Below are 27,868 nucleotides of genomic sequence, written 5' to 3' on the forward strand. Positions count from 1 at the left end.
CGGGTAAGAGGCTGGCTGAGGCTGCTCTGGGTGGCGGGCGGTGGCTCACGCTCACGAGCTGCCTGTTGTCTGGGTCTCGTGGGGCTGGGCGTGTGTGTCTCGGGGTGGCAGTGAGTGTCCTGTCAGCGGGGTATGCAAACAGAGTCCGGGCCTCCTCGGGCCTCCTCGGAGCTGGGACAGGGACACAAACCGAGGCAGAGAATTTGGCTCTGTTCAAGTTTTATTGTCCCCCTTACTGCCCGGGGATGGCTCCGGCGGGCTGCAGCACCCCGCTGCTGCCCGCCCCCAGCTCTGTCTAGTGGCCTGAGGGGAGGCGGGAGGGGAGGCAGAAGGAAGGGGCTGGAGACAGATCATCAGCCCTCCTCCCGCCCTGGGTGGGGCCCTCTCTGTCTCCACAGAGCTGGCCCAAAGGCCACCAGTCCAGGCGCCCCACAAATCCAAGGCACTGGGGCGGCCCTCACAGCCAATCCTCGGCCAGCTACGAGGCCACCGTGTGCCCATTGGCCAGCCGCCCGGCCGCCCGGCTCCGAGGGCCGTCCGTGGGGGCTGCCTGGGGACCCTGAGCTGCTCCATTCTTGAGCTGCGGGTGCTCCTCCTCTTCGCTGGAGGCCGACTCCTCCGCGTCACTGCGGATGTCCTTCTCCATCTGGGGAACAAAGAGGGGGAACAAGGAGGGGGCTCAGGCTCGGCGGGCCCCGGGGTGGCGCACAGGAGCCCACCCTCGCGCGGCCCTACCTGGCCTTTCTTTACGAAGCTGCGGATCATACGGAGGATGAGGCAAGACCAGAACACGTGCAGCAGCTGCAGTATCGCCAGGAGCGTGTTGAAGAAGTAGTAGCCGAAGAAGGGGCCGGAGTTGGCAATGGACTCGTAGTACGTGGTATAGAGGATCCTGGGGCGGGCAGACGGGTGGGAGGGAGGGAGCAGCTCTCACTTGTGTGACCGTCCCTACTCCAGAACCTTCCATGGCTCCCCGTGGTCCCCAGACTGACGCCAATGCTTCAGCTGGGCATGGAAATGCCCCCTCACTGGGTGGTGAGCGGGTCACACAAGCTTACCGACTGGCCTGTGCACAACCACGAACCCCGAGGGAGCAGCACTTTGTATCCCCACTGCTCTGCTGGGGTCTTTCCACACCTTCCCTCCTCTTCTCAGGTCCCTCCCCCCTACCCCCTCCCCCCCCCAGCAGGCTTTCGCCTCCCGCCACCCTCCCCCAGACCAGCTTGTAGGGAGAGCTGCCTGGCTCATGCAGCGGGCCCAGCTGGCCCTCCCTTCTCCCCGGAACCCTTTCCTCCAATACCTCAGGGACCCACTCCCCCACCCCCACTTCATGCTGCTCCCTCTGCATCTCCCTTGCAGGCTCCCCTTGGCCAGCAAACACCAGAGGCTCCAGCACTGGGACCCTGTCCATACCTGGCCCCTGGATGACCCTGTCAGGTCCCATGGCTGCAAACACTCTCCAATTGGTGTGCCCACTGTTTCCTCACGTCTTTTCTGGGGGTCTCTGGAGGCCCCTCAACCCCAACACAGCCAGAGCCGAGCTCCTGATCCTGACATGACAACTCTGAGCTCATAACCATCTCCTGACCCTGAGTCATCTCTGAGTCCACCCACTTCACCTACGCTGGTCTGGTCCCATCACTGCTCCCCTGGACCAGGGCAGTGGCCTCTGCCCTGGCTCCCAGGCTCCTGGGCCAGGGTTGGGATGGGAGGTAAGGGTCAGGGTGTTGGTTCTGGGGCTCTCACCAGCTATTCACTCTGCAGCCACCAGAGGGCGCTTGTGAGCACCCGAGTCAGGTCCCCTCCCTCCTCTACTCAGAATTCTTCACTTCGCTTGGTGTAAAAACCCGCACGACCAGTCTGGCCCCTACCTGCCCTCACAACCTCCCTCCGGGTGTCTAGCTCACTCTGCTCCTGTCACGTGGGCCTCCTTGCTCTCAGGCCCAGTGCAGCCTCATCAGGGCTTTTGCCTGTGGTGTTCCCTCGGCTCTTCTGCTGTGATCAGCACTGCCCTCTCCCTCACCTCCCTCCAGGCTTCCTGGAGGAGCGCTGTCAGCGACACCCCTGACCGGCCAAGAATCCACACTTCCTGTGCCTGACTTCACTTCCTCTTTAACACGATCCCACTCCCTCACACGCTTTCTTTCCTACTTGCCTGCCTTATTTCATTCCCCCCGATGCCAGCTCCATGTGAGCAGAGACCTTTACATCGCTCCCTCTGCTGGGAGAGGCCCAGCAAGTGAACTGGGCAGACCTGAGCGAGCTGGGGTCCGACCTGCCATCTGCTCCACATTCTGGGCCCATAGGGGTGAGGACGGAGCCCGGCTTTCCGTCCCTTTGCCTCGGGCCCTTGGCACGTGCAATGCCCGGGGCTGGGAGCACAACACCCTCCCAGCAGCACCCCTGCGGCCCCGGTCTGGCTCCCAGCTGCGCCCACGCCCCCGGTCTGACTCACTGCGTGGGGAAGAGCACGAGGCGGGTGTAGAAGAAGACCACGGAGAAGAGCAGGAAGAGGGTGTTGCACACGCGCCGCCGGTGCGTGTAGTTGAACATCTTACAGGCCTGGCGGAGGGAGACAGCAGAGGGGGCTCAGGCGGGGTGAGGCGGTGGGGGTGGGGGAGAGCCAGGTAGGAAAAGGGGCCTGGGGCAGAGCCTCATGTCCAGGCACTGCCTGGAAAGGGACAATGTGGGTCTCTGAGTGAGAAGCTTCTGCTACCAGAATGAAGGGGGGGCCTCACCTCCTAGGAAGACGGAGGGTCAGGGACACAATTCCTAGAAGCCTGAGTAGGCGGGGCCTCCTGTCCCGGGAGGCTGAGGGGCAGGGCCCGCTCCGGGGGCACCGGGGACTCCAGGGGCACCGGGGAGGGTGGGGGTGCGGAGGGGGCGGGCTGGGGCTGGCCCACCTCCAGCAGGTAGTCCGCGGCGTCGTGCAGCAGCAGCACCAGCGAGCCGATGCGCAGCAGGTTGGCGCTGTAGGAGAAGGTGATGAGGATGATGGTCACGAGGTGGTGCGCCACCTGCTCCTTGAAATCCTGCGAGAGACAGCGGGTGACCCCCGGGACCAGGCCGGCCGGCCCTCTCGGGGGCTGGCTGCACCACGCTTCCCGCCCGGGGTAGCGGAGGGTCCCCAGTGGGGGCGAGGCCGTCCCTCCGCACCGCCCTGGATGCCGAGCCCCCGGACTCACTGCCCGCGGGAACCTGCCGGTCCTCACCTTGCGCCGGATGTCGAAGGGCAGCGTGATCAGCAGCGAGATGTAGAAACTCAGCTCCAGGAGGTACCAGCAGTACAGGGCCGGCTTCAGGGGCTGCGGTCGGGGGTGGACAGGGTTAGCTGAGGGAGGGGAACTCTCAGGCCCCTCCCCGATTCGCTCAACATCAGGACACGGAACCCCAGTGAGCGAAGAGGTGTGAGATCGTATCCCCGGAGGTGACCGAGGGCCCCTCCTGCTCCGTCTCCTGCCTGGAGCCCCTCTGCGTTCCGCCGGGGAGGCAGGACAGAAGCAGGCTGGGAGGGGGACGGACTGTCATGGCCAGGTGTGGTCCTGTGGACTCTGGCTGCCCCAATCCTCTCTCCAGCCCCGGCACCCGTCACTCACCTGGTTTGGGTAGTTTTCCCAGCACATTGCTGGCCTCCACAGCCATGACTCCTGCGGGGGGTGGAGGGGGGAGCACACAGACATCTGAAGCTGCCGGAAGATCAGACCCCAGGTCCCCATCCCAGGCCTGGGGGATGGGGAACTGGGGTCTGGGACCTCCTTGGCCCTTGAGGTGCTGCTGTCACTCATCTCTGATCTTTTTTTTTTTTTTTCTTTCTGCACACCTGCAGGGAATTGAGCCTGCGACCTAGGCATGTGCCCCGACGGCGACGGGAGTCAAACAACCACCTCTGGGTGCATGGAACGATGCCCAACCAGTGAGCAACAACAGCCAGGCCGCTCCGCTCTGATCTTTCCCGCCTGGTCACGTCTCTGCTCTCACCACGGTGTCTGCCAAGTTCTCCTCCCTCTGCTGTGCACAAGCTTCCCCCACGGCTCACCCCCTCCACCCGCTCGCCCCCAAGCCGGGCCCAGTGCCCGGCAGGTGCCTGTGGGGCAGGGGAGGGGCAGGAGCAGCCAGAACACTCACGTGGTGGAGGACAGAGAGGCCGCCGATGAAGGAGCACAGATAGAAGAGAAACCGCCAGCTGCGGACAGACAGGAGCCCTGAGGCGGCTGCTGACCCGGCGGACCGCCCCTCCCCGGGCCCTCCCCTCCCCCACACCTCCCGAGCCCTGCCCTCCACCCCCCGCCCCCCACCCCTCACCCCCTCACCCCGGGCTGACCTGGCCTCACAGAACTTCTTGGTCAGGCAAGGCCGGTCCTGGTTCCGGCGTCTTCGGAACCAGCGCTGGGTCTGCCGCAGCGTGAGGCCGCACTGCGTGGCCAGGACAGCTATCCGAGGCTGGGACAGGGGCGAAGGGGGCCGGGGTCAGAGAGGTGCGCCCCATCCTGTCCCAGGAAAGCGGGACCCAGCTCTGCTATTCCCTCCCCTGCAGCCCCAGACCTCACCGGCGATGCAGATGGGGGCCTTGTGGGGTGTGAGGTAGGGCCCCCCAATAAGCCAGGCCCCTGAGAACCCAGCCCTGCTCACAGGACAGGCAGATGACGGAGGGGGCTGGGATTAAGGAAGGGGCTGGGGCGTGGGGGCGGCTCCCCAGAGGTTTTCCTGAGCCCCCCACAGAAGAGAGCGCTCTCAGCCGCTCCAGGCGGGCAGCGGGGGCCTTGTGCGGACCCTGCCCCGCAGAGGGGGCTGGTCACAGGCTCTCTGTTCTGCAGGAGCTGAGCTCCCCTGCCCCCCCACCCCCCAGGGTAGGAAGACCTCTTCCCCTCTTCCCGCTCAGGACCCAGCCCGACCCTGGAAGTCACATGACTGCAGAACCCCCAGAACAGCCAGCCCTTCCACTCTTCCCCAAACGAGAGACCCCCTCCAATCCCCCTCTCCAGGCCCAGGAGCTGCCTGGTGGCCAGCCGAGCTCCCTGATAAGGGGCCGAGTGGAGTGGGCGTGGGGGGGGGGCTGCCCTGGGCTTTCTCTGTCCCCGGGAAGCGGGCCACATGCCCTCCGCAGCCCCCGCCCCCCAGCAGCCCCCAGGCAGACGGGACGGAGGGTTGCAGGGTGCTCACCCTGTCGGGTTTCCATCCTTCCAGGAGGAAGTACTTCTCCAGTGTGGCGTTGGGCTCCACCGGCCTCCTGGCCTGGTTCTGCACACCCAGCCACCGGCTCAGGGGCAGGCCGACGAGTCTGGGTGCAGGGACACAGGGCTTGTCAGCCAGGTGAGACATGCTAAGGCGGGGAAACTGAGGCCTGGAGGGGCCAGGACATACCTTGGGGCCCTGGAGGAGAGCTTGGCTGCTGCTTTAAACGGAACGTAAGAAAGGCAGCTGGGCCGAAACCGGTTTGGCTCAATGGATAGAGCGTCGGCTTGGGGACTGAAAGGTCCCGGGTTCGATTCCGGTCAAGGGCATGTACCTTGTTTGCGGGCACATCCCTAGTAGGGGGTGTGCAAGAGGCAGCCAATCGATGACTCTCATCGATGTTTCTCTCTATCTCTCTCCTTTCCTCTTTGTACAAAATCAATAAAATAGATTAAAAAAAAAAAAAAAAGGCAGCTGGACTGGTCTTCAGAATTGAGGTGTGGTGAGTTTTGGGGGTACCAAAGCACCTTCCTTCAATCTAATCCCAAACCAGGGGTCAGAGTCCTCTCACTGCCTGTCTCATGGTGGCCTACATCCTGGTCTGGCCCCCACCAGGCTGGGGCTATCCCCTCCCCCCGCCTGCCCTCCCTGACTCCAGGGTGGACGCTTGGAGGAACTGGACTCTGATCAATCCCCTCACTGCCCACTAGGGGGCTCCTCAGGCCGGGGAGTCAGGACTGAATTTCCCATCTATTGTTCTAGTATTGAGGCTTCATTTGGGGAAACTGAGGCTCAGAGCAGCCCTGCAAGGAATGCATCCCAGACTCAATCATGATGGGAGGACAGCACGCACTGACATATGTTGAGGGCTTACGATCTGTCAAGCACTTAACCCTATGCCATCCCCGAGTCCTGGGACAAAGGCTCAGGTCAGAAATGTGCCCGAGGTGACACTGTGGGTGGAAAACCTGGAATTCAAATTCGGGATTCACTTTCCCTTTAATGAAGGGGAAAACCCTGCCTTCTACCCACTGCCCTTGGCAGCCATCGGTGCCTTTGGGATGTGGTAACGCTTCCACATCAGTCGGGGCCATCAGTCAATGGGGCCATCAGTCAATGGGGCCATCTGTCAATGGGCCATCAGTCAATGGGGCCATCAGTCAATGGGGCCATCAGTCAATGGGGCCATCAGTCAATGGGGCCATCTGTCAATGGGCCATCAGTCAATGGGGCCATCAGTCAATGGGGCCATCTGTCAATGGGCCATCAGTCAATGGGGCCATCTGTCAATGGGGCCATCAGTCAATGGGGCCATCAGACAATGGGGCCATCTGTCAATGGGGCCATCAGTCAAATACGCAAGCCTCCCTTGGGGAGCCAGCAGTGAACCTGGGCACACCTCTCCAGCACGCCCCACCACTATGGAAAAGTAGACTTCCCATCAAGGACTGGCTAACGTGCCTCCCAGAATCCCACAGGCTCTCCTGGCCAACCCTCTGTGTGGCCTCACGCAGGCCCCCGGACCTCTCTGTGCCTCCCTTTCTTCTGTCCGATGGGGGTGGCAACAGCAGTGTCGCCTCTCAGGGCGGCAATGAGGGCAAAGTGGGTTAAGACACATCAACTGTCTTAGCGGCTGGCACAGAGGAAGTGCTCAAAGGGTGCCTGTGAGATAAATTCACCACTGGGTCCCCCGTGTCCGAGGAGCCCGTATCCAGGAAGCTCCTGATGCGGGAAGAGAGAAAGATGCTCCCACGTCCCTGTGGCTGGGGCTGGACTGGGGGGGGGGGGGACCCCAATGCGGCTGAAGGGGGTGAAGGGCTCTGTGGTGGGAGGGGCAGGGCAGGCTTCCCTGGGACCCAGCCTCAAAGGAGCCGCAAAGGAGGGTGTGCAAACCAGGGATGGGTGAGAAGCGGAGGAAGCGCATGTGGAGAAAGGAGAGGGAGAGGGATCCACACCTGGTAAGGCAGGTCTAGGAGTTGTGAGCACAGCACTGGTCCCAGGGGAAAGGGCGGGACTTCCCGGGACAGGGGGAGGGAGCCTCAGAGAGATGCCTAACCCAGGAGGACACCCAGGGAAAGAGGGAGAAGCCCAATTCTGAGCAGCGTCTGGGTCATCTGAGAGATGAATGAACATCTACAGTAGGGGTGTCGAACTCAATCAGAGAAGGGGCCAAAATCTAAAATCCAGCCTAAATCGCGGGCCGAATGGTTTACTGAACAGTCATAAACTGTCGTTGTGATGGAAACGCAGCGGAGTGCAGTGATGACAGCGCGGTGCGGGCCACATTGCAAGGCCTGGCGGGACGGATTTGGCCCGCGGGCCTTGTGTTTGACACATGTGGTCTACAGGGTTTGGCAATGGGGAGCGGCGGGTGCCAGGCTGAGGAGACGGGGTGAGGAGAGAGAATCCCAAAGGGAGGCCTAGGCTCCCTCCTTTGGCTGAAAGGGGCAGGAGGAGGAGGGGGGAGAGGAGCAATGGGGAACCAGAGAGGGTGAGGGACTGGCTTGCCCACAGAGGAAGAGGAGAAGGGAGTGGACCGGAGCTTCCCTGCTGACTGACGGACCAGCCTCTGCAGACCTGCCCTTGGCCAGCAAGTGGGGCACGTGCCCACCGTGTCCTGAGGACGCTAGCACAGCCGACTAGGGCTGCAGGCAGAGCTGCGATACGACAGCCACCAGAGACCAGAAGGAACGTGGGTGGTGGCAGCTGGGGGCAGGACGGAGGGAGGGGCAGTGTGGCCCAAAGCCAGAGGCGCCTCAGGACAGAGCCCGCAGCGGGTGGTCGCTCAGGACCGCAGCGGGCACTCACCTCTCGAAGGTGAAGCGCAGGGCGACCAGGGCCAGCGCCAGGGGCAGGGCTGCCAGCAGGTCCTGGGGGTGGGCGTAGACCAGGCCATCCCGGTCCTCCAGGTCAGCCCACGTGTAGTTGGGGGGCAGCCAGAAGCGGTCCTGCCACAGCCACTCGTTCAGACTGGACCACATCCTGCGGACAGACGGGGTGAGGGGAGTTCACCGTGCGGTGGGCGAGGCCGGGCGGCCCCCCACCCGGCCGTGCCCCCGCACCTGCTGCCTGGAGCTTATTCCAGCCAGTGTTAGCGGAGCTCGGTCCGGTGTCTTCAGACAGATGACCCGATCGCTCCGAACCTCAAGTTCATCTGTAAAACAGGGACAGCGATTCCCACCGCTCAGCGGGGCCTGGTCAGGCACACAGGCGCTCAGCCTGGTGCCCACCGACCTCTGGCAGCACGGCCGATGACAGCAGTGGCCACTCTGCACTTGGCAGACAAGACAACGATGGACGAAGTTAAGGAAGTAGGGTCACGACCTCAAGTTGTCAAATGTCGGGAAATGCAACCCAAATACCAAAAATGCAAGGAAACCTGTAACTGCCTTGCTGGTTACCCTTCCCAAGATGGACCCCCTATGCCTATGAGGAATGAATGTCGCCGTCTCCTGCGCTCCCCCAAACCATGGTGGCAGCTGGGCGAGAACCAACAGCAAGACGGAGCTCCCGGGAACGGAACAGGAGCTAAGGGGGACCAGCCCCCCCCCGCCGGGCTACATGGGACCAGCTCATCTGCAGACCCCCCTCCCCCTGCCGGGCTACACGGGACCAGCCCCATCTGCAGACCCCGAGTAGCTCAGTTTCTCTCTTTCTCCAGACCCTCCTGCCTACCCCCCCCCCCCCCCCCAGGTAGGGACCCCTGAGGTTACTTCGGGCCCCACAGGTAATCCAGATGAGGTTACTCCCATCTCAAGGTTAGCCTGTCAGTAACCTTAATTCCTTCCGTAAACCAACTCCCCTTGGCTATGTGAGGTAACATTTCCCAGGTCCGGGGTTAGGACATGGACATCGTTAAGGGGCGTTGTTCTGCCGGCCATGGGGACAGGGAGCGGCCGGAGGGGCCTGTGGAGGGCTGGAAGGCCCAGCCCTCCGTTAAGAAAATGCACTGAGCTGTGCATGTCTGATGTGGGCCCTTTTCTCTGCGCAAATGAAGACACCTGTATTTAAAAAGTCTCTACAGTTCTGCCACCTGCCGTGGCTCAATGGTTGAGAGTCAACCTATGAACCAGGAGGTCATGGTTTGTGTCCCAGCCAGGGCACAGGCCCAGGTTGCAGGGTTGATCCCCAGTAGGGGGCATGTGGGAGGCAGCCAGTCAATTATTCTCACCATTGATGTTTCTATCTCTCTCCCTCTCCCTTCATCTCTGAAATTAATATATATATATATATATATATATATATATATATATACACACACACACACACACACACACACACACCCCGTATTTTTCGGACCATACGATGCTCCGGACCATAAGACGCACCAGTTTTTAGAGAAGGGAAATGAAGAAAAAAAGATTCTAAAACAAATAGTGTCCTAAAATATTTTATGTGCATTAAAACCCAACATCACAGTCATAAACACATGTAATCAACCCTGTAAAGTAAACAGCAGCATTTAGAACCATTTTAGAGCCGGGCAAGCACACAAAGACCACACAGAGCCGGGCAAGTAAAAAAACTTTTTTTTTAAAGTATATGTGTAGGCTATATTTGGACCATAAGACGCAGGGACTTTTTCCCCCCACTTTTGGGGGGGAAAAAGTGCGTCTTATGGTCCGAAAAATACGGGGTGTGTGTGTGTGTGTGTGTGTGTGTGTGTGTGTATATATATATATATATATATATATATACTTTTTTTTTTTTTTAAGTTTATAAATCTGATTTTAGGTCTGACATGGGGGTTTTCTCCCGGCACCAGCAAGCAATGTGACACCAAACAGGAGACAATGTCAGATCCCACAGGATACGGACGCTGTCCTGCCAGACTGCCCCCCCACCCTCACCGGCTTCTGCCTGACAAGGGCTGCAGATCAGGTTGCCGCCATCCCGTTCTCGGGTCCGAGGCATTTGCTAGAGCGGCCCACAGAACTCGGAGAGAGTCCACCTGCAGGGTCACTGTTTGTAAAGGATGCAGCTCAGGAGCAGCGGAGGGAAGAGAGGCAGGGGGCCAGGATGGGGAAAGGGCAGAGCTCCATGCCCCCTCCAGGCACCACTCCCCCCAAACCCCGTGTGCTCACACCTGGAAGCTCTCCGAACCGTCCTATCGTCTATGGAACCTTCACTGCACAGGCATGACCGATTAACTCACTGGCTATTGGTGACTCATTCAACCTTAGCCCCTTCCCCTCCCGGGAGGTCCTGGGAGGGACGGGCACATAGATGGGTCCCCGGACAACCAGTCCCATCCCTAGGTGACTAAGGGGCTTTCCAAAAAGTCACCTCATTAAGAAGAGAACTCTATCCATCTCAGTTCCCAGAGTCAGGAGCTCTGTGCCAGGGCCGGTGACAAAGCCAGATTTGTATTTATTATTATTAATCACAAGTGAAATACAGAAAAAAATAAAAATTCTTAAGAGTCTGAGGAAGTGGGCGAACCAGGATGGGTGAGAGGATTTTGGGGTAGTTGGGTTCAGTGTGGAGAGACAAGCTGGGTGTGTGTGTGCGTGTGTGTGCGCGTGTGTGTGTCAGATGTCCCCGTGGACACACAAAGGAGGCAGAGCTCCTCAGGCTGGGAAGGCCAGGCAGGACTCATGGGCGTGGGTGGGCCTGCACGTGTGTGTGAGGCGGGGTGTGTGTGGCTGAGGAGCACTCCCGGTCACAGGGAGGACCAGCCTTGGGCTTCAGCAAGGGAGGAGTAGTGACCGTGGCACTGGACACTGGTGGGGGAGGGGCGCTAGCCGGCAGCAGCCTGGAAAGCAATCAAGGATGTGAGGCACTGACGAGTTCATTTTTTTTTTTTTACTATTATTGTTATTTTTTAGAATTACCTCCCTGAAACTTGCATTTTATTTGTTATTATTTTTTTTTAATTTTTAATATATATTTTTTTATTTCAGAGAGGAAGGGAGAGGGAGAGGGAGAAACATCAAAGATGAGAATCACTGGTTGGCTGCCACCTATTGAGGATGGCACCTGGGCACGTGCCCTGACCGGGAATCGAACCGCGACTTCCTGGTTCATAGGTCGATGCTCAATCACGGAGCCACGCGGGCTGGGTGCAGTGACAGTTTCGACCAGAAGGCTCAGATAACCCAGAGAGGAGAGACAGATGGGAAGGCACGTACGTGCGAGGACGTCTGTCTGGTGGCTGATCTCTGGCAAAGGAGCCTCCTTCACTAACAGGAAAGGCTGGCTTGACTCCATGTACCCACCGGGGCCGAGGGCACCCGCCCATCCTGGACTTCCGGCCCCGCACACCCACCGAGGGCATCTCCCGCCTCTTCCCGGCGCTGTCACAGCATCCGATAAGGCACCCCACCAAGAGCAGATGGGAGTGGGCTTGGGGTCCAGGCCTCCAGCCCCATGTTCTTCCCCCACCCCAGGGTGCCAGCTGGGTCCGCTGAAGCCACGGTGCCATTGAGTCCTAATCTCAGCCGCTGCTGATGTGTGCAGCCTCAAAGTCCACCATTCATCGCCTGACCCTTTGCTCCCATCACAACACACTGTTTCACACACCCATGCTGCCCCGGCCTGGGAGGCCCAGATAATGTTTATTGCCCCCGGTCTGGGTGCTGAGGGCACAGAATGGCGGGGAGAGAGGGCAAGGTCTCTGCCCTTGCAGGTAGTTTAGTTGTCACTTCCTCCTGGAGGCACCGTCCGAATGCCCCAGCCTTGGCTCCACTTGAAGAACCCCCCAAGCCCTGCCTGGCTCCCTGTGGTGCTGGGAGCCGGCCAGGCAGTCCTTCCGAGGCGGGAGAGGTGGGAAGGACAATCAGCCTCAAACCCGTCCGCCCCCTCAGGTGAAGCAGGCCCAGCCCTTTCTGGCCCGAGTCTTCCGACAGGTATACCTACCCTGACTGCAGAGGTCTTGGCCCTGGCAGCCCTTCCTCCCTCTAACCCCAATGTCTGTCACCCCCCCCCCCCCCTACCCTCTTGATAAAGAAGAGACATCGGTTTGGGAAGAGAACAGGGTCCGGAGCCCAGCAAGGTGGCCAAGTCCCAGGTCCAATGCTCCCAGCCCAGGGGCCTCAATTGCTTCACTCACCCAGAGAGGCCGGGAGCCTGACACCCAGGGGGCCGGGAGCCTGACACCCAGGGGGGCCGGGAGCCTGTCACCCAGGGGGGCCGGGAGCCTGACACCCAGGGGGGCCGGGGGCCTGTCACCCAGGGGGGCCGGGAGCCTGACACCCAGGGGGGCCGGGAGCCTGACGCCCAGGGGGGCCGGGAGCCTGACACCCAGGGGGGCCGGGAGCCTGACGCCCAGGGGGGCAGGGAGCCTGACGCCCAGGGGGCCGGTGGGGCTCAGGGGCAGCGTGAACAAGCAGCTACAGCCAGCAAGGCCTGGATTTCTCTTTCTCTCCTGGTCCCCCACCACATGCCCTCTTCCCAAAGGACGAGAGGAAGTGGGGTTCTGGGGGCCCTGCTCCTCAGTCTTCACTTTCTCTTTTGGACACCTCCACAGGGACACTCTGCCTCCTAGGGCGTCCGCTACTCTGTCTGAGGACGAGTCCAGACCGGTCTCCTGCCTTACCACACACCCTGCTCGCTGGCACTGCCACACACGGCGCTCCTGTCTCACGCATTTCCTCAGGCTGCTGACCTGGCTGCGCTGTGCTTCTGTTTCCTCATCTGCACACTGAGTGACCACAGCCCCTTCCACACCAGGTGGCTGGAAAGATGCCAGGAGAGGAGTGGGCGCGACTGTCAGCAGCGGGGAGGGGCGGGCTGGGGAGTGTTCTGGAAAGGAGGCACTGGGCGTTCCGGGTGGTTCTTCCCCAACAGGCCCTGGCCTCAGAGCGGTACCGAATGAACTCAGGCTGGGCTCAGCCAGGCCGCAGAGGGGCCACTGGGAGAATGACCACGTGGGCGGCTGGGCCAGCCTGAGCCTTCATCCCCATCACCATCAGTCCGGCTGCATTGTGAAGCCTCGTTGGCCTTATTCCCAGCCCTGCCTCTGCCACCTGGAGCTCAACTCTGATAATCCTTCTTAGAGGCTAAAAATATCCCCCGATTGGGGGGCAGAGAGATTAGGGCTTGTGCTGACGTGAGGAGGGGGCAGGGGAGCAGAGGGTCCCTGGCCCGCCTCAGGGGTCCCCATTAGTCCCCTGCACCCTCAAAGGTCCCACCAGAGAGGACTGTGCACACAAGTTTGTCTTATTTTCAATCTGGCTGGAAACAGGACTAGCCTGAGTTGTTTAATTGAAATAGGAAATCAATTCAGACTCCAGATGTCCAGGTCCAGCCCAGGGACAGACAGACAGACAGACAGACAGACATACACTCACACTCACCCGCCCCTACAGCCTGGCCTGCTGCCTGGAGTCACCTGACTCGTGCAGCTGGAGGCCTGGCAGAGAACACATGATGTGCTGAGTGGGGACTGTTTGTCGATAACCACAGTTGCCCCTGTCCTGGGCCCTGGCTGTCCCCTCCAGATGGTCCTGGCTCCCCCACTCTGGACCTCTCTGATAAGGGTGCCCAAGGGGTGCTAATAGCCAGTCCAGACACTACCATACTGCTCCCTGCAAAGATTCAAAGAAGAGCCAGTCCAGGGTTCTACCTTGCCCCAGCCTATTTTATTTTATTATTATTATTATTTTTTAAATTCTTTATTGATTAAGGTATCACATATCTGTCCTTAACACCCCCCATTCCATTCCCCCACCCCCACCCCACTCATGCCCCACCCCCCTATTGTCCTCGACCACTGGTTAGGCTCATATGTATGCACACAAGTCCTTTGGTTGATCTCTCCCTTTTAGCCCCACCCTCCCTCTGAGGTCCAACAGTCTGACCCATGGCTCCTTATCTCTAGGTTCTATTTTATTTAAAAAAAAAAAAATTGACTTTCAGAGAGAGAGGAAGGGAGAAGGAGAAAGGAAAACATGGATGTGAGAGCAGAACATGGATCAGCTGCATCCTACACGCCCCCTACACGGACAAAACCTTTTGGTGCCCAGAATGACGCCCAACCAGCCGAGCCACACCAGCCAGGGCTGCCTTCGCTCATCATTCTTCTCAGCTCACCCATCACGTCCTCAGAGAAGCCTTCTCAGATCGCTCACGACCCAAGAAGCCACGTTATTAGTCCATCTCTTTACCCCGTTTCGTTCCTTTAGCCCTGTCGTCTCCGTTGATCTGTTTTTTTTATTCACCTGTTTGTCTGCCTCACTACAAGGCACAAGCCTCATGAGGGCACGGATGCTGTTTTAGTCACTGCCCTGTCCTCAGACAACATTAGGCACCGACTAATGAGTAGATGAATGAGTGGATGGGACAGACACACTGACAAGGGGGTGGACATGAGGACTTCAGGTCACGTGGCCAAAGTTCCTAGAAAAATATGCCACTTTCTGTAACAGGCAAGGTCAGCTTGATCCCCACTAAGTGGGTGTACTGTCTTCCTGTAAACTGGGAAGCCTGAGGCTCAAAGCCAAAAGCTACTAGAAATAGGTCACTCAGCCAGCAAAGGGGAGAGTCAGGGTTGGCAACTCCCTCAGGGGGATTAGGACCCCGTGGAGGCCTCTCCAGGCCAGCTTCTGCCTATCAAGGTTTCCTGGCCAGCTAGGGGCCTGGTGCTCTGAGTCAGATACCCTGGTATCCCCAGCCCACTAGCCACCCTTCATGACCTCACCCACCCCACCCACTCCCCTGGAGCCCCCTCCCCCCACCAAACAACCAGCAGTGGGGCCATGAAGTTGCTGTTCTCCAGCTGCCTGGCCAGCCTGCTCTCCTAGCACCGCTCCCTCCCTCCCACAGCTCCATTCAAGTCTCCCCTACTCCTCTCCCACCAAAAAACACCCAGGTCCTAGGATGCTCAAGAGCTTCCCCCGGTGGTCCAGTCTCAGTCTCTATCAGCCCTTAAGGGTCTTTATCAGCCTTTTGCCAGAAATGCCTCCACTCCCTTTGCTAGTTCCTGCTAGCCTTCCGGACCTTGATCAGATTAACTTCCCTTCTCTGCCCTCAGCAGAGCCCCTCAAGCTTTTTTTTTTAGCCTCAGCTGAGGATATTTCTCCACTGATTTTTAGAGAGTGGAGGAGAGAGGGACAGAAACATCAATGTGAGAGAAACACTTGATTGCCTCCTGTACAAGCCCCAATTAGGGCCCAGGCCAGGGAGGAGCCTGCAACCTATGGGCCCTTGACTGAAATCAAACTCATCAAACCCGGGACCTTTGGCCCACAGGCCGATGCTCTAGCCACTGAGCCAAACCTGCTAGGGCCTCAAGCCTTTAAGATCTGTGTTTTGGCCTGGTCAGACCCCATGGAGCTTAGAGAGCTAGGTAGCTCTGAGTCTCCCTCAACAGTGAGCACCAAGCAAAGAGACCTCTGGGGTCCCAGCATCACCTAGTGTGGTGTGTGTTGGGGGTCAGTCAGGGGCTTTCCAGGACTGAGGGAGGAGGGAGGATCGGCCTCTGGGGTCTGAGGGGGGAATGAGCAGTCGCCAGCCTCAGAGGCAGGCAGAGGTGGGGCAGCAGGACCTGATGGATACTGCACAGGGTTGGGCCAGGAATACAGTGAGGTGTAAAAGCAGCTCTGCTGGACTACAATTCACACACAACACAGCTTCACCGAGGTTTCGCTGACAGGTGAGAAACGCATTTTAAAGCATGCGATTCGCTGTATTTTGACAAATATGCACAACCATGAAATCATCACTTCAACCAAGACACTGAATACAACTGACGCTTAAACAGCACACTACAACGGGTTTGACCTGCATTTGTGCACACTACCTGCAGATTTTTCACATCTTGCAAGCAGAGACAAACTTACATATTGATAAATATATACAGAACTAAAGATGCATTCTCTTCTTTTTTAAAAAAAAATATATTTTATGATTTTTTACAGAGAGGAAGGGAGAGAGGGATAGAGAGTCAGAAACATTGATGAGAGAGAGTCATCGATCAGCTGCCTCTTGCACACCCCCCACTGGGGATATGCCCGCAACCAAGGTACATGCCCTTGACTGGAATCGAACCCGGGACCTTTCAGTCCCCAAGCCGGTGCCGGCTGCATTCTCTTCTTAATGATTTTCTTCAGAACGTTATCTTTTATCTAGCTTAGTTTACTGTAAAAACACAGGATGCGTTTGTTGGCTATTTATGTTATCAGTAAGACTTCCAGTCAACAGTAGGCTATTAGTAGTTAAGTTTTGGGGAAGTCAAAAGTTAAAGACAGCCGAACTGGTTTGGTTCAGTGGATAGAGTGTCAGCCTGTGGACTGAAAGGTCCCAGGTTCGATTCCAGTCAGGGGCATGTGCCTTGGATGCGGGCACATCCCCAGTGGGGGGTGTGCAGGAGGTGGCTGATCAATGATTCTCATCAACGTTTCTAACTCTCTATCCCTCTCTCTTCCTCTCTGTAAAAAATCAATAAAATATATTTTTAAAAAAAGTTAGGTAGCCCTAGCTGGTTTGGCTCAATAAATAGAGCGTCAGCCTGCAGAAGGAAGGATCCCTGTTCAATTCCAGTCAAGGGTACATGCCCAGTAGGGGGCATGCAGGAGGCATCAGATCAATGATTCTCATCATTGTGATGTTTTCGTCCCTCTTTCCCTCTCCCTCATTCCTCTCTGAAATCAATAAAAAATATATACCTCTTATATAAAAGGCCCATGGCTGACCCGCCTTAACGTCGACATGACAAAACCAGCAGCGGCTCTCACAGCGAGCAGGGCGGGGCGTGAGCTACTGGCAGCAGAGAGCTACCAGCAGGGGCGGTGAGCAAAGCAATGAGCTGGGCAGGGCAGCCAGCTGAGGCAAGTGGAAGCAAGCTACCTGCCCAGGAAAGCTACCGGCCTCTAGTTTCCTATATAATAAAAGGGTAATATGCAAATTGACCCCAATAGCAGAACAACCTATGACACACACTGACCACTAGGGGGAGCACCACTCAGCCACAAGCTGGGCAGATGGCTGCAACTGCCTCTCCCACCTCCTCAGCGGTCCTAAGGGTGTCCAACTGATAGCGTAGGCCCCACACCCCAGGGACATCCCCTGAGAGCTCCTGGGCTGCAAGAGGACTCAGGCCAGGCTGAGGACTCCCCGTGAGTGCACAAATTTTCATGCACAGGGCCTCTAGTGAAATATATATATATATATATATATATATATATATATATATATATATATATATATATATATATAGAAGTTAAACGTTCATGAGGTGAGGATTCCTGACTACCCATTGTTCAAGGGTCACCATCACTTCCTTTAGTTTCCTCGTGCCCCTTCAGAGTCCTCCCTCTTGCCCTGCCAGGGAAAACTTTGATGTCCAATATCTGGGGATCAGGAGCCTCAGCGTTCCACACGATGAAATGTTAGGTATGCGTTTAAAAGGAGGAAGACACATGGATGAGCCTTGGGGACATTATGAGCCGTGAAATAAGCCAATCACAGAAGAACAAATAGGACAGGACACCATACAAAACGTCTCTAGGGGAGTCAGAGCGATGGAAAGTTATTGTTTCATGTGGTAAGAGCTGGTTTTGCAAGATGAAAAGCTGTGGAGATGGGTTGCACAACAATGTGAACCTTCTTAACACGGAACTGTGCCCTTAAACACAGCCGCGATGGTCAATTTTTGTTATGTGTACTTTACCACAATTAAAAACATTTTGTAACTTAAAAATTTATCAAAGGATGCCAAAACCGGCTTGGCTCAGTGGATAGAGTGTTGGCCTGCGGACTGAAAGGTCCCAGGTTCGATTCCGGTCAAGGGCATGTACATTGGTTGCGGGCACATCCCCAGTAGGGGGTGTGCAAGAGGCAGCTGGTCGATGATTCTCTCTCATCGATGTTTCTAACTCTCTATCCCTCTCTCTTCCTCTCTGTAAAAAATCAATAAAATATATTTAAAAATTATCAAAGGAGGAGGGAAGAAGAGGAAAAGCTATGCTCACTGACTTGGGAGGATCATCGAACTAAAAAAAATAAAAGCAGAGACAGAGAGACACACTAATGGCCTGACACGTAGATTACGAAATGGACAACTTCCAAGATTTCTGCTCTGGGAACAGCGGAGTTAGCCACATCAGACCAGTGCTCTCAGAGATTAACAAACGCTAAACTATAAATTACAAAACAACGATCGCTGCAATACTCTTTGGCTCAGTGGATAGAGCACCTGCGGAATGAAGGGTCCCAGGTTCGATTCCGGCCAAGGACACATGCTCAGGTTGTGGGCTGATCCCCAGTAGGGGATGTGCAGGGGACAGGCGATCAATGATTCTCTCTCATCATTGATGTTTCTATCTCTCTCCCTCTCCCTTCTTCTCTGAAATCAATAAAGAAATATATTATAAAAAAAAAAACAACTATAGCAAGTCCTCAAATAACGTCATTTCACTACAACATTGATGAAATGCTGTAGGAACTTAACTCTGTTTATTAGCCTTTGGTAAGTTGGCTTCGGTAGACGCCATTTCACTTAAAGTCACAGAACTGATCAATGCTAAGTGGGGACTTACTGTACCTGAGGCTCTGGTGCAGCAATGTCCCATGTGGGAGCCACTAGCCTAATATGTGACTATTGACATTGCAATTAATTACAATTACATATACAAATAAAATTACATATACAAATTAAAATTAAATATACAGTTTAAAATTCAGTTCCTCAGCTGCACCAGAAACATGTCTATGCTCAACAGCCTTTTGTGTCAACTGCACGGACTGTGCAAACAGGGAGCATGTCCATTGTGCACACAATCGCTGCTCGAGAACGACTCCAAACACGGGGAAGGCGGATGGGAGGCCATACCCGGGGTAAGGGGACAGCATGAGATGAGTTTCCCATTTTTTACTGTTATTCACTGAAAATAGAATCTGGCTTGAAAAATAAGAAGATGGAGACCACAGAGACCATCACAGCTCAACAGCAGATGCAACATAGACAAAAAAAAAAAAAAAAAAAAAGCAGCTCCAGGTCCTATACAAAGCCTGTACAAGCTGAGCCACACAGATCCCGGGCAGGCTCCAACCAGCCCAACTGAAGCTAAAAGAAAGAGTGAGATTTCACCTGTCACCCATGGCAGAACAGACTTGGGAGCTTGAATCCAGATAGGTTAATTGCCTGATAAAAAAAAAAAAAAAAAAAAAAAAAAATCAATGGTCTTCTGAGGAACAACAGAATCCAGAGTCTCGGCAACATATCTTTCACAATGCCCAGAATACAATCCAAAACACTTGGCATATGAAGAAACAGGAAAACATGACCCAGACTCAAGAAAGGAGGACACCGATGGGGACGGTCCTGAGGTAACCCAGATGTTGTAATGAGCAAATAAGGGCTTTGCAGCAGCTGTTATACTCAGTCTAGTCCAGGACGTGAGGAAAAACGACCTCCTCATGAATGAACAAACACGACACCTCAGCAGAGAAGCAGGAACTGTAAAGAGGAACCAACGGAAACCCTAAAACTGAAAGTACAATGTGTGAAACGGAGTAGAGTGTGGGCTTTCAGCTCTGCCACACTCCAGCCGCCCCCACCCACAGAACGTGCTTTCTTTCTCCAGAGGCTTCTTGGCCAAGATGCCACTTCCCATCCCAGGCCCTCCCCCCTGCCCCTGGACACTCAGCTACTCATCAAGTCCTGCCATGGTACCCACGTCCCTCGTTACTGTGCAGGAAGTCCCTGCTGATCGGCTCATCTCTCCATCTCAATCTCTGTGCCCTCTGCCCGGTCCCCCTGCCTGTGGGTTTTGCCTAGGCCACCACCCTCCATCAGCATCCAGGCCACCCTTCTCCCAGGCACATCAGACCCCCCCAACCCCCTCAGCTTTAAATCCTGTACGTGCTCCCACCGACCTGGCCTCACACACCCAGCACATCTTTAGGCCTTTGCACATTGTGAATGAATGTAGTTCTTCTTGTTGCCAAAGCTGCCATTCTGAATTTTGAAACTGTTGCCTTTTTTTACACCACAAAATTCACATGACTCTACAGAAGTATTCAGATGCTGGAGTAGTGTGGGTCCCCATCTCCTCCGCCCATAATGCCTTCCCTTTCTGCCTGCCAACCACCCTCTGGTTCTTCAAGAATGTTCTCCACACTTCTTCCAGGAAGCCTGCCAGGTGGCCTCACACTGGGTTGGGGGCCCTTACTATGGCTTCTCCTACCACCTTTCTCAGAAATTTTGGGGCAACTCTGTCTCTTCCCAGTAGCCTGGTGATGGGGCCTGGCCTCTCTGTGTCCCCAGCACCTGACACAGGCCTGGTGCCCAGAAGCTGGCCACCCAAGACGACTGAAAGAAAAAGGCTGAGCTGAGACGCTGATTGGTTGCTGACACCAGGGCCTCGGAAAACAACTTAGCTCCAGTCTCAATCCTCCCCACTTCTCCCACCCCTGTCCCACCCCTGTGGTTACACACTCACTTTTTTTTTTTTTTTTCTAATTCCATTTCTTTTTAGAGAGAGTGGAAGGGGGCAGGAGAGGCGGGGAGAGAGCCTCCCACATACCCTTACTGGGGTAGGGAGTCAAACCCACAACCCAGGCACATGCCCTTGACCGGGAATTGAACCTGCATCCCTTTGGTCCATGGCCCAATGCTCTAACCACTGAGTACACCAGCCAGGGCCCAAAAGGGTCACCTTTTTAAAAAAATATATTTTATTGATTTTTTACAGAGAGGGAGGGAGAGGGATAGAGAGCTAGAAACATCGATGAGAGAGAAACATCAATCAGCTGCCACATGCACACCCCCTACCAGGGATGTGCCCGCAATCAATGTACATGCCCTTGACCAGAATCGAACCTGGGACCTTTCAGTCCGCAGACCGACGCTCTATCCACTGAGCCAAACCGGTTTTGGCAAGGGTCACCTTTTTCCCCCAAGTACATTCATTTTCAGGTTGCTTTTCACCTGCTAAGAGAAAGCCAGCTGTAGCAGCATGTGCAGACAGTGGGCATAAAACAAAGTGAAAACAAGATGACACTCAATCCTGGCCAAATTCTGAAGGTCCTGAGGCATAATCTTTATACCTATTTCTGAAATTTCCATTGGCTGTGCTCGCTTGAGTCCTGGATGAGCATGGCCCAAGGTTGAAATAGGCCGACCCAGGTGAACAGGTACAGCCTTTTTGTCTCACTCCAGACGCCACTGCAAGCATCTCTCTTACTGCATCAACGCTCTTCCTGTAGCCCTGGAGAACGTTCTGGAAACCCTGAACCCTCAGAGCCAGGTTCAAATCTAGGAAGAGGTCTTCCGCAAGGAAGAGGTCTTCTCCCTTGTGTTATTGAGACGAGCTCTCAGCTTGAATAAACACATACCACTCCACCCATCTGAATGCTTCTGTGGAGTCATGTGAATTTTGCGGTGTAAAAAAGGCAACAGGTTCAAAATTCAGAATGGCGACTTTGGCATCGAGAAGAACTACATGAACCGGACCCCTCCTCCAAGAACCACCTTATAACCTTGCAGTCCAGAAGCACTCGGCGCCAGAGAAAACCTGGCACTCAGCAGTGGAGGGGAAATTGGACTCATCATCTTCTACACTAATAGAAGAGAAAGATGCAAACTGACCGTACCTTTGCGACACACACGAGCCAGTCAGGAGTGAGTATGCAAATTAACCCAACAAAGATGGCAGGAGCTGCTTGCCATGGTGATGACGCAGGCACCACCCCAGCAACTCCAGGCCTCTGGGCAGTATGGGAAGGCGGGAAGGCGGCTCTGGGTGGAGTGAAGGTGGTGCCGGCAGCCAGGGGAGGGAAGCCCATTCTTGCACTAATCTTTGTGCCTTGGGCCTCTAGTCAGAAATAAGCCATTTGGAAAAATGCTACTGCTAGCTCACATCCTAAAGGGTCATTGCATTTGTCCTGGAAAATGGTCTATGAAACGTTTTATTTGTATCCAAAAGAGAAAGATAAGCAACCTATTTAGAGAAAAACAACAACAACAACATATACATGACCTCCTCAGAGAGGTTCTGACTACCTCAAGTAAAGTACCCCACCCCCCCAACACATTTTTGAAAATTCTAGGACTATGTGGGGATATATTAAGTGTCCTCCCTCAGGGTCTGACTTGCCCCCAGCTTTTTCCAATTTCCAGCTAAGCCCCCAGGAGCCTACAGCAGGAGTCCAGTGCCAGGAGTTTCTGTAGTGTGTATTTCGCAGATGGAGAAACTGAGGCACGGGATAGAAAGTGGAAAGCTGGGATCTGAATCTAAGCCTGACATCCTATGCAACCCTCCCCCGCACCTCCCAGGTCCCTGCCCTTCCAAGCCAAGCCTCTTAGGACGTACCTGGGATGCCGTCATCCTTTCACAAACATGTATTGGGTGCTGGCTGTGTGCCAGATGCTGGCTATACACTGGGGTGCCAGCAGGATACCGACTACCACAGGATTCCCACCATATCCAGAACCTCAGCTCCATGAGGGTGGGAGTTGGAGATGGCAAACAACAGATATTTTATTAATATACTAGAGGCCCAGTGCACAAAATTCATGCACAGGTAGGTTACCTAGGCCTGGCCAGTAATCAGGGCCTATCAGATTCCCCACCTCCCCGCCTCCTCCTTCCCTCTCTCCCTCAGCACCCCGCCACCACCACTGGCTGCCTGCCATGTTCCACAGTGCCCACTGGTGGTCAGTGCACATCATAGCGAGCGATCGAACTCCTGGTCAAACTCCCAAGGGGACACTTTACATATTAGCCTTTTTACATATATAGATTTTGTTTCATGATGTCAGGTAGTAGAGTGAAAAATAGGGAAGGAAAAAGATTAGGAGTTGATCAATAAGGGCTGCAGTTTTAAACAGGAAGGCCTCTCTGACAAGATATTTGAACAAAAGAGTTGAGGAAGGAAGCCAAGGGGACAGAGCATTCTAGGCAGCTAGAACAGCTTGTGCAAAGGCTCAGATTGATGGGGCTGGAACAGAGGAGAGAACGGGGAGAGAAAACAACAGCGAGGAGAGGGTAGGGAAGTGACAGCCAATATCTAACCAGCATCTCAGATGGAGAATGAGACTCAGAGGCAGACATTTCCGAGCCTGTCCTGCCTGCTCTCTCCTGTCACTCAAGCTCCCTGGACCCTGCCATCTCCATAGTATAGCCTGACTCCTTTGCTCCAACTGTGGTCCCATGGCACCTGCCAGGATCACTGCCATGGCTGAGCCAGGGCCATAGGGAGCTGCTCTTCGGTGCACCCGCCCCCATTTTGGAGGGTGATGGGGGTGGTGGAGGGAACAGTCCCAACCAAGGCATGTCTTGGCTCCGATGAAGGTTCCAGGGCCCAAGTGTCCAAAGCCTCTGAAGACAGAGGGGTCTGGGGACATCTGGGTCAGTGATGGGTGTGTGGGGGGTCACCAGGCCCGGATGACTGGCCTTTACATAGGGTGGGGGGGGGGGGGTAAGGGGGGAGGAAGAGGTCGGGGGAGGGGCAAGTCCTTTTTCTCAACCGGAAACCGGGAAAGGGAGTGACAGTGGCTGGTGGCAGGGCCGTCACAGGGCCAGCCTGGGTTTTTGCTGCTTGTCCTGAGGCCTAGTCAGACCCCTGCCTGCCATCCCTGAGTCCCTTAGGGCTCCTACCACCTTTTGAGAGCATCCTACCTTAACACCAGCTCTGAGGCCTGTACAATCTGCCTGGCCCGCAGCCCAGCCACCAGTGCCGCCCCCCCCCCTCCCCACACACACACACACACACCCCGCGCTCCCCATCATTACCCTCCCTCTGGCTACTTTCCTCCACTCCCTCCAGCCCCTCCAGGGAGTCTCCCAGGTCAGCTGAGCCCCACAGTGCAGGCGGAAGGGGGTGGTCTTCCCTCCTTCCAGTCCCCTCAGGCTTCAAGGTCCCAGGACTTCAGAGCAAAATGACAGGTGCACACCAGGGGCAGAGCACCAGAGCAATACCCTCTCCCTGCAAACCGCAAGGCCGTCCCGGAGCAAGGACACTCCAGGGTCTGCTGCTGCACCTGAGAGGCGGTCTCCGCATCTGCTCCGCTCTCCGCCACGCTCACTCAGCTCCAGACACACCACCCCCTCTCTCTGCCTCTAACAGGCCGGCCTGGTCCTGCCTCAGGACCTTTGAACATGCTGGGCCTGCTGCCTGACTCTTCCTTCACATGCCACCCACCCCCAATCTGACTGGCTCCTTCTCATCCTTCAGGTCTCGATCCCCTTCCAGCTTCCCTCCTCCCAGAACAGCAGTTCAGGGGAGAGTGGGGAGGGGGGGATTTTGTTTTGTTCACTACTAGTCCCCACTGTCCCCCAGTGCAGGGACTGCCTAAGTATGGGCTGAATGAAGGCGGAAAGGAGATAAAGCCAGGCATGGCTGGCAGGAGACCTCTACTCAGATACACACAACAGGACCTGGGCCAAATAAGTTTTGAAAGCCCAGAAGATGGGGAGAAAGCCAAACCCCTGCTGGTGCAGGGCGGGAGCTGGTCTGAGGTGCAGCTTCAGGTGCAGCCTCAAGGCTGGCAATGAAAAGGGTGGCAGTTCTTAAAGACTTGGGGTGGGGGGTGGGGGTGGAAAAGGGCAAACATAGGGGAGGAAGACCCTGCCAAGGGGAGGCATGAGAAGTGGGGGATTGAGAAACATGGCTGAGGCTGACCTCTCCCTCCTTTAAAAAAATTCTTTTTTAGTGATTTCAGAGAGAGGAAGGGAGAGAGGGAGGGAGAGAAGGGGGGAGGAGAAAGAGAGAGAGAGATAGCAATGATGAGAGAGAACCACCAATTGGCTGCCTCCCACACGCCCCCATTGGATCCAGCCAGAAATTCCGGCAAGTGCCCTAAAAGGGAATCCAACTGTGACTTCCTAGTCAATGCTCAACCACTGAGCCACACCGGCCAGGCTCATCCTCCTTTTTGAAGCCCTTGCTCCTTTGGCTTTTAAAAATATATATTTTTATTGATTTCAGAGAAGAAGAGAGGGGGGGGGAGAGAGAGAAACATCAATGATGAGAATTATTGATTGGCTGCCTCCTGCATGCCCCTACTGAGAATCGAGTCTGCAACCCGGCCATGTACCCTTGGCTGGAATCCAACCTGGGACCCTTCAGTCCGCAGGCCGAGGCTCTATCCACTGAGCCAGACCAGCTAGGGCTCCTTCGGCTTTTGACTTGTCACCCACTCCTAGTTTCCTTCCGCCCTCTCTCCAAACCACAACCCCCCCCCCCCGTGGGTATGTGTTCCAGGCGCCAGGCTTGCTTCTCCAAAGCCTGCCCTGCGCCCAGCCGCACCTCACCGGCACCTGGGCCTCCAGCAGCACCACAGAAACATGGCTACTTGTACCCGAGCCTGCTTCCATTGCAGCAGCTTCTGCACCCCGTCCAACTGCACAGCTGTCCTGGACCCACCCACTTCTCACACATCCACTCTCCCACCTGGTCCAGCTCCCTCCTGCACCCACTTCTCACACATCCACTCTCCCACCTGGTCCAGCTCCCTCCTGCACCCACTCCTCACACATCCACTCTCCCACCTGGTCCAGCTCCCTCCTGCACCCACTTCTCACACATCCACTCTCCCACCTGGTCCAGCTCCCTCCTGATCTGGACCAGAGCAGGGCGCCTGCCTCCACGCTGGCTCCCGCAGGCAGCAGCTCCATGGACCCTGCAGCCCCTCCCTCCGCACCTCAGCTCACTGCTCTCTGCCCATTAACTCTTAGTCATCTTACTCATCATTACTCACCAGTCCAACAGCCGCCGCCTCCAAGCAGCCTTTCCTGACCCTTTCCCGCCGAACCAGGTGCCTCCTCTGGTCCCCTACCCCAGGCGTTCTATCTTACCACATGCTCATTGCCCAAGAGCTGGACAATGTGCTCACCACCGAAGCGATGATTGTTATTATTCCCATTTTGCAAGGAAGAAACTGAAGCACAAAGGAAGTGAGGTCACTCTCCTGAGGGCACTGACCTCAAACTGGCAGGACCTGGTCTGTGGCAACTTCCAGACAGCCACAGCAGGAAAGGGGACAGTCTGCAGCGCCCGGATAAGAGGGCCTCCCCTCCCCACCCCCACGCCTGCTTTTCTGTGGGTGTCCCCGGGGTAGTGGGGGTGGGAGGAGGGAACCAAGGCCTGCTCTCCCCTCTCCCCCCCGCAACTACAGTCATCCTAGCGGCTCCTGTGCCAGCGTTCACTCCATGCCAGGCACCAGGCCAACTAAACACTTTGCGCGCCTGGCTCAATCTGCAAATGGCCTGGGTGCAGTTACCCACTCCCATTTCTCAGAATAAGAAATGGGGGCTCATGGGGCTATGAGCGCTGGAGTCTGCCCCTCCCCCCCTCTCCACCCCAGTCATGAGGCTGCCACCCACTGGGATGGCCAAGCCCTTTCCTAGCCAAGGCTTCTTTGGACTCCCAACACTCCATCAAAATGGGTCAGATAGGAACTGCTGACCCATTTTGCAGATGGACAAACTGAAGCTCAGAAAACTTTCCCTGGGGCCATAAGGCCAGTTCAAGGACCAAGGCTCCCAGCTCATTTCCACCGCCTCTTCCCTCTCCTCTCAAGACTCCTTTGCCGGGAGCTGGGAGGGCAGGCAAGGAAGGTCTGAGAGCCTCCCCCCACACGTCTGGGAGCCGGCGGGACCCAGGTGTGCTGCCGGAGGCTCCACTCTAAGTCTAGAGTCTAGGCTTATTCGCAGCAGCTGCTCTTGGGAGGGGACTGAGTTGCGGTGAGGATGCCAGGAGTTTCAAAGACAGCCCCAAGCCCCGAATTTCTAACTCAGCCGGCCCCGAGCTACAGATCCAGGCGCCCCCCCCCCGCCCCCCCCACGGGGCCAGCTGGGGTTCAGCTGCTTGGGGCCTTGCCTGGGCTCCCTCACTCCCCCATCAGGTGGCATTCTCATGGGGTTTGCAAATCAGACTTGGCAAAACAGCGTTTCCCCCACTCCCGCTTCCTCCCCCCACTCCACCCCCATACGTTATCCCCTCAGGTTCCCTATGCAGCCATGACAGGCCCCTCCACACTCCCAGCTGCCCAACAACCATCTCCTCTGGGCACCTTCCTTCATGCCCCACTTCCGAGCAGGGAGGAGATAATGATGTTCTGACAAATTAACCCCCACCTCACCTAGTTTCCACCACCCCTGCCAGGCCGGCCCCGGGCAGCAGCCTCCTCCCATCTGCTCTGCGCACAGCAGCTGCTGGATCTCCTTTAGGCTACCTCACCCGCTTTGCCCTAAGCCCCTGTGGCCGCCGCGGGCTTGGGAATGGGAACCTCACACTCCTCGCCGTCCATCTTCGGGCCGGGCCAGCCTCTCCCACCTCCAAGCCCCGCGCTCCGGCCACGCCGGCCTCTGCTGACGCGCCCGGCTGGGCCCCACCTCGGAGAATCTGCTGTCTCCGGGGCCTGCACAGCCCTCGCCGGCTGGTCCCTCCGGCCCGGACGGACGGCGCCTCCTCCGAGCAGCCTTCCCCGCCTTCACTCACCCCGTCGCCCAGATGCACCGTCCTCCCCGCGCTCGGCGGGGGCTAGAACGACCGGTTCCTGTTTACGCGGCTCCTAGCGGTCTACGCGGCCCCGGCTGCACCCCCCGCCCCGGCACGTCTATGGCACCTCTTGGTCGCCCGGGATGGGTCACAGGTGCGGGACCGGCCCTCGCGCCCCGGGCTCCCTCGGTCCCGGTGCCAGGCCGGCCCCAGCCCCTCCGCCCGCCTCGCAGCCGCATCCCCGGGGGCGCGCGGCGCCGGGGCCCTCCGGGGAGCGGGGCTCCCGGGGAGGCAGCCCGGGCCGGGCCCG

The 27,868-nt window shown here is 56.6% G+C and overlaps 1 protein-coding gene across 3 annotated transcripts; it reads right to left on the bottom strand.

The window, feature by feature from the left end:
* Positions 1–202: 202 nt before the first annotated feature.
* On the bottom strand, positions 203–27,868 carry CERS4 (ceramide synthase 4). 3 transcript variants are annotated; one of them, XM_036450294.2, is made up of 11 exons: positions 8,235–8,326; positions 7,981–8,154; positions 5,161–5,278; positions 4,322–4,440; positions 4,126–4,183; positions 3,597–3,647; positions 3,213–3,305; positions 2,904–3,032; positions 2,456–2,562; positions 736–892; positions 335–646 (listed from the first exon to the last, which is right to left on the bottom strand). In XM_036450294.2, exons 2-11 carry the CDS (start codon positions 8,151–8,153, stop codon positions 479–481), a joined length of 1,173 nt encoding a protein of 390 aa, XP_036306187.1. In that variant the 5' UTR covers position 8,154; positions 8,235–8,326; the 3' UTR covers positions 335–478. The 3 variants fall into 3 exon arrangements, with proteins under 3 accessions (XP_045441894.1, XP_036306187.1, XP_036306190.1); XM_045585938.1 differs by lacking the exons at positions 736–892; positions 8,235–8,326 and adding an exon at positions 27,559–27,868 and having other exon boundaries at positions 203–646; XM_036450297.2 differs by lacking the exon at positions 2,904–3,032.

The sequence above is a fragment of the Pipistrellus kuhlii genome, unplaced genomic scaffold, assembly GCF_014108245.1.
Source record: "Pipistrellus kuhlii isolate mPipKuh1 unplaced genomic scaffold, mPipKuh1.p scaffold_m20_p_21, whole genome shotgun sequence".
NCBI classification, from domain to species: domain Eukaryota; kingdom Metazoa; phylum Chordata; class Mammalia; order Chiroptera; family Vespertilionidae; genus Pipistrellus; species Pipistrellus kuhlii.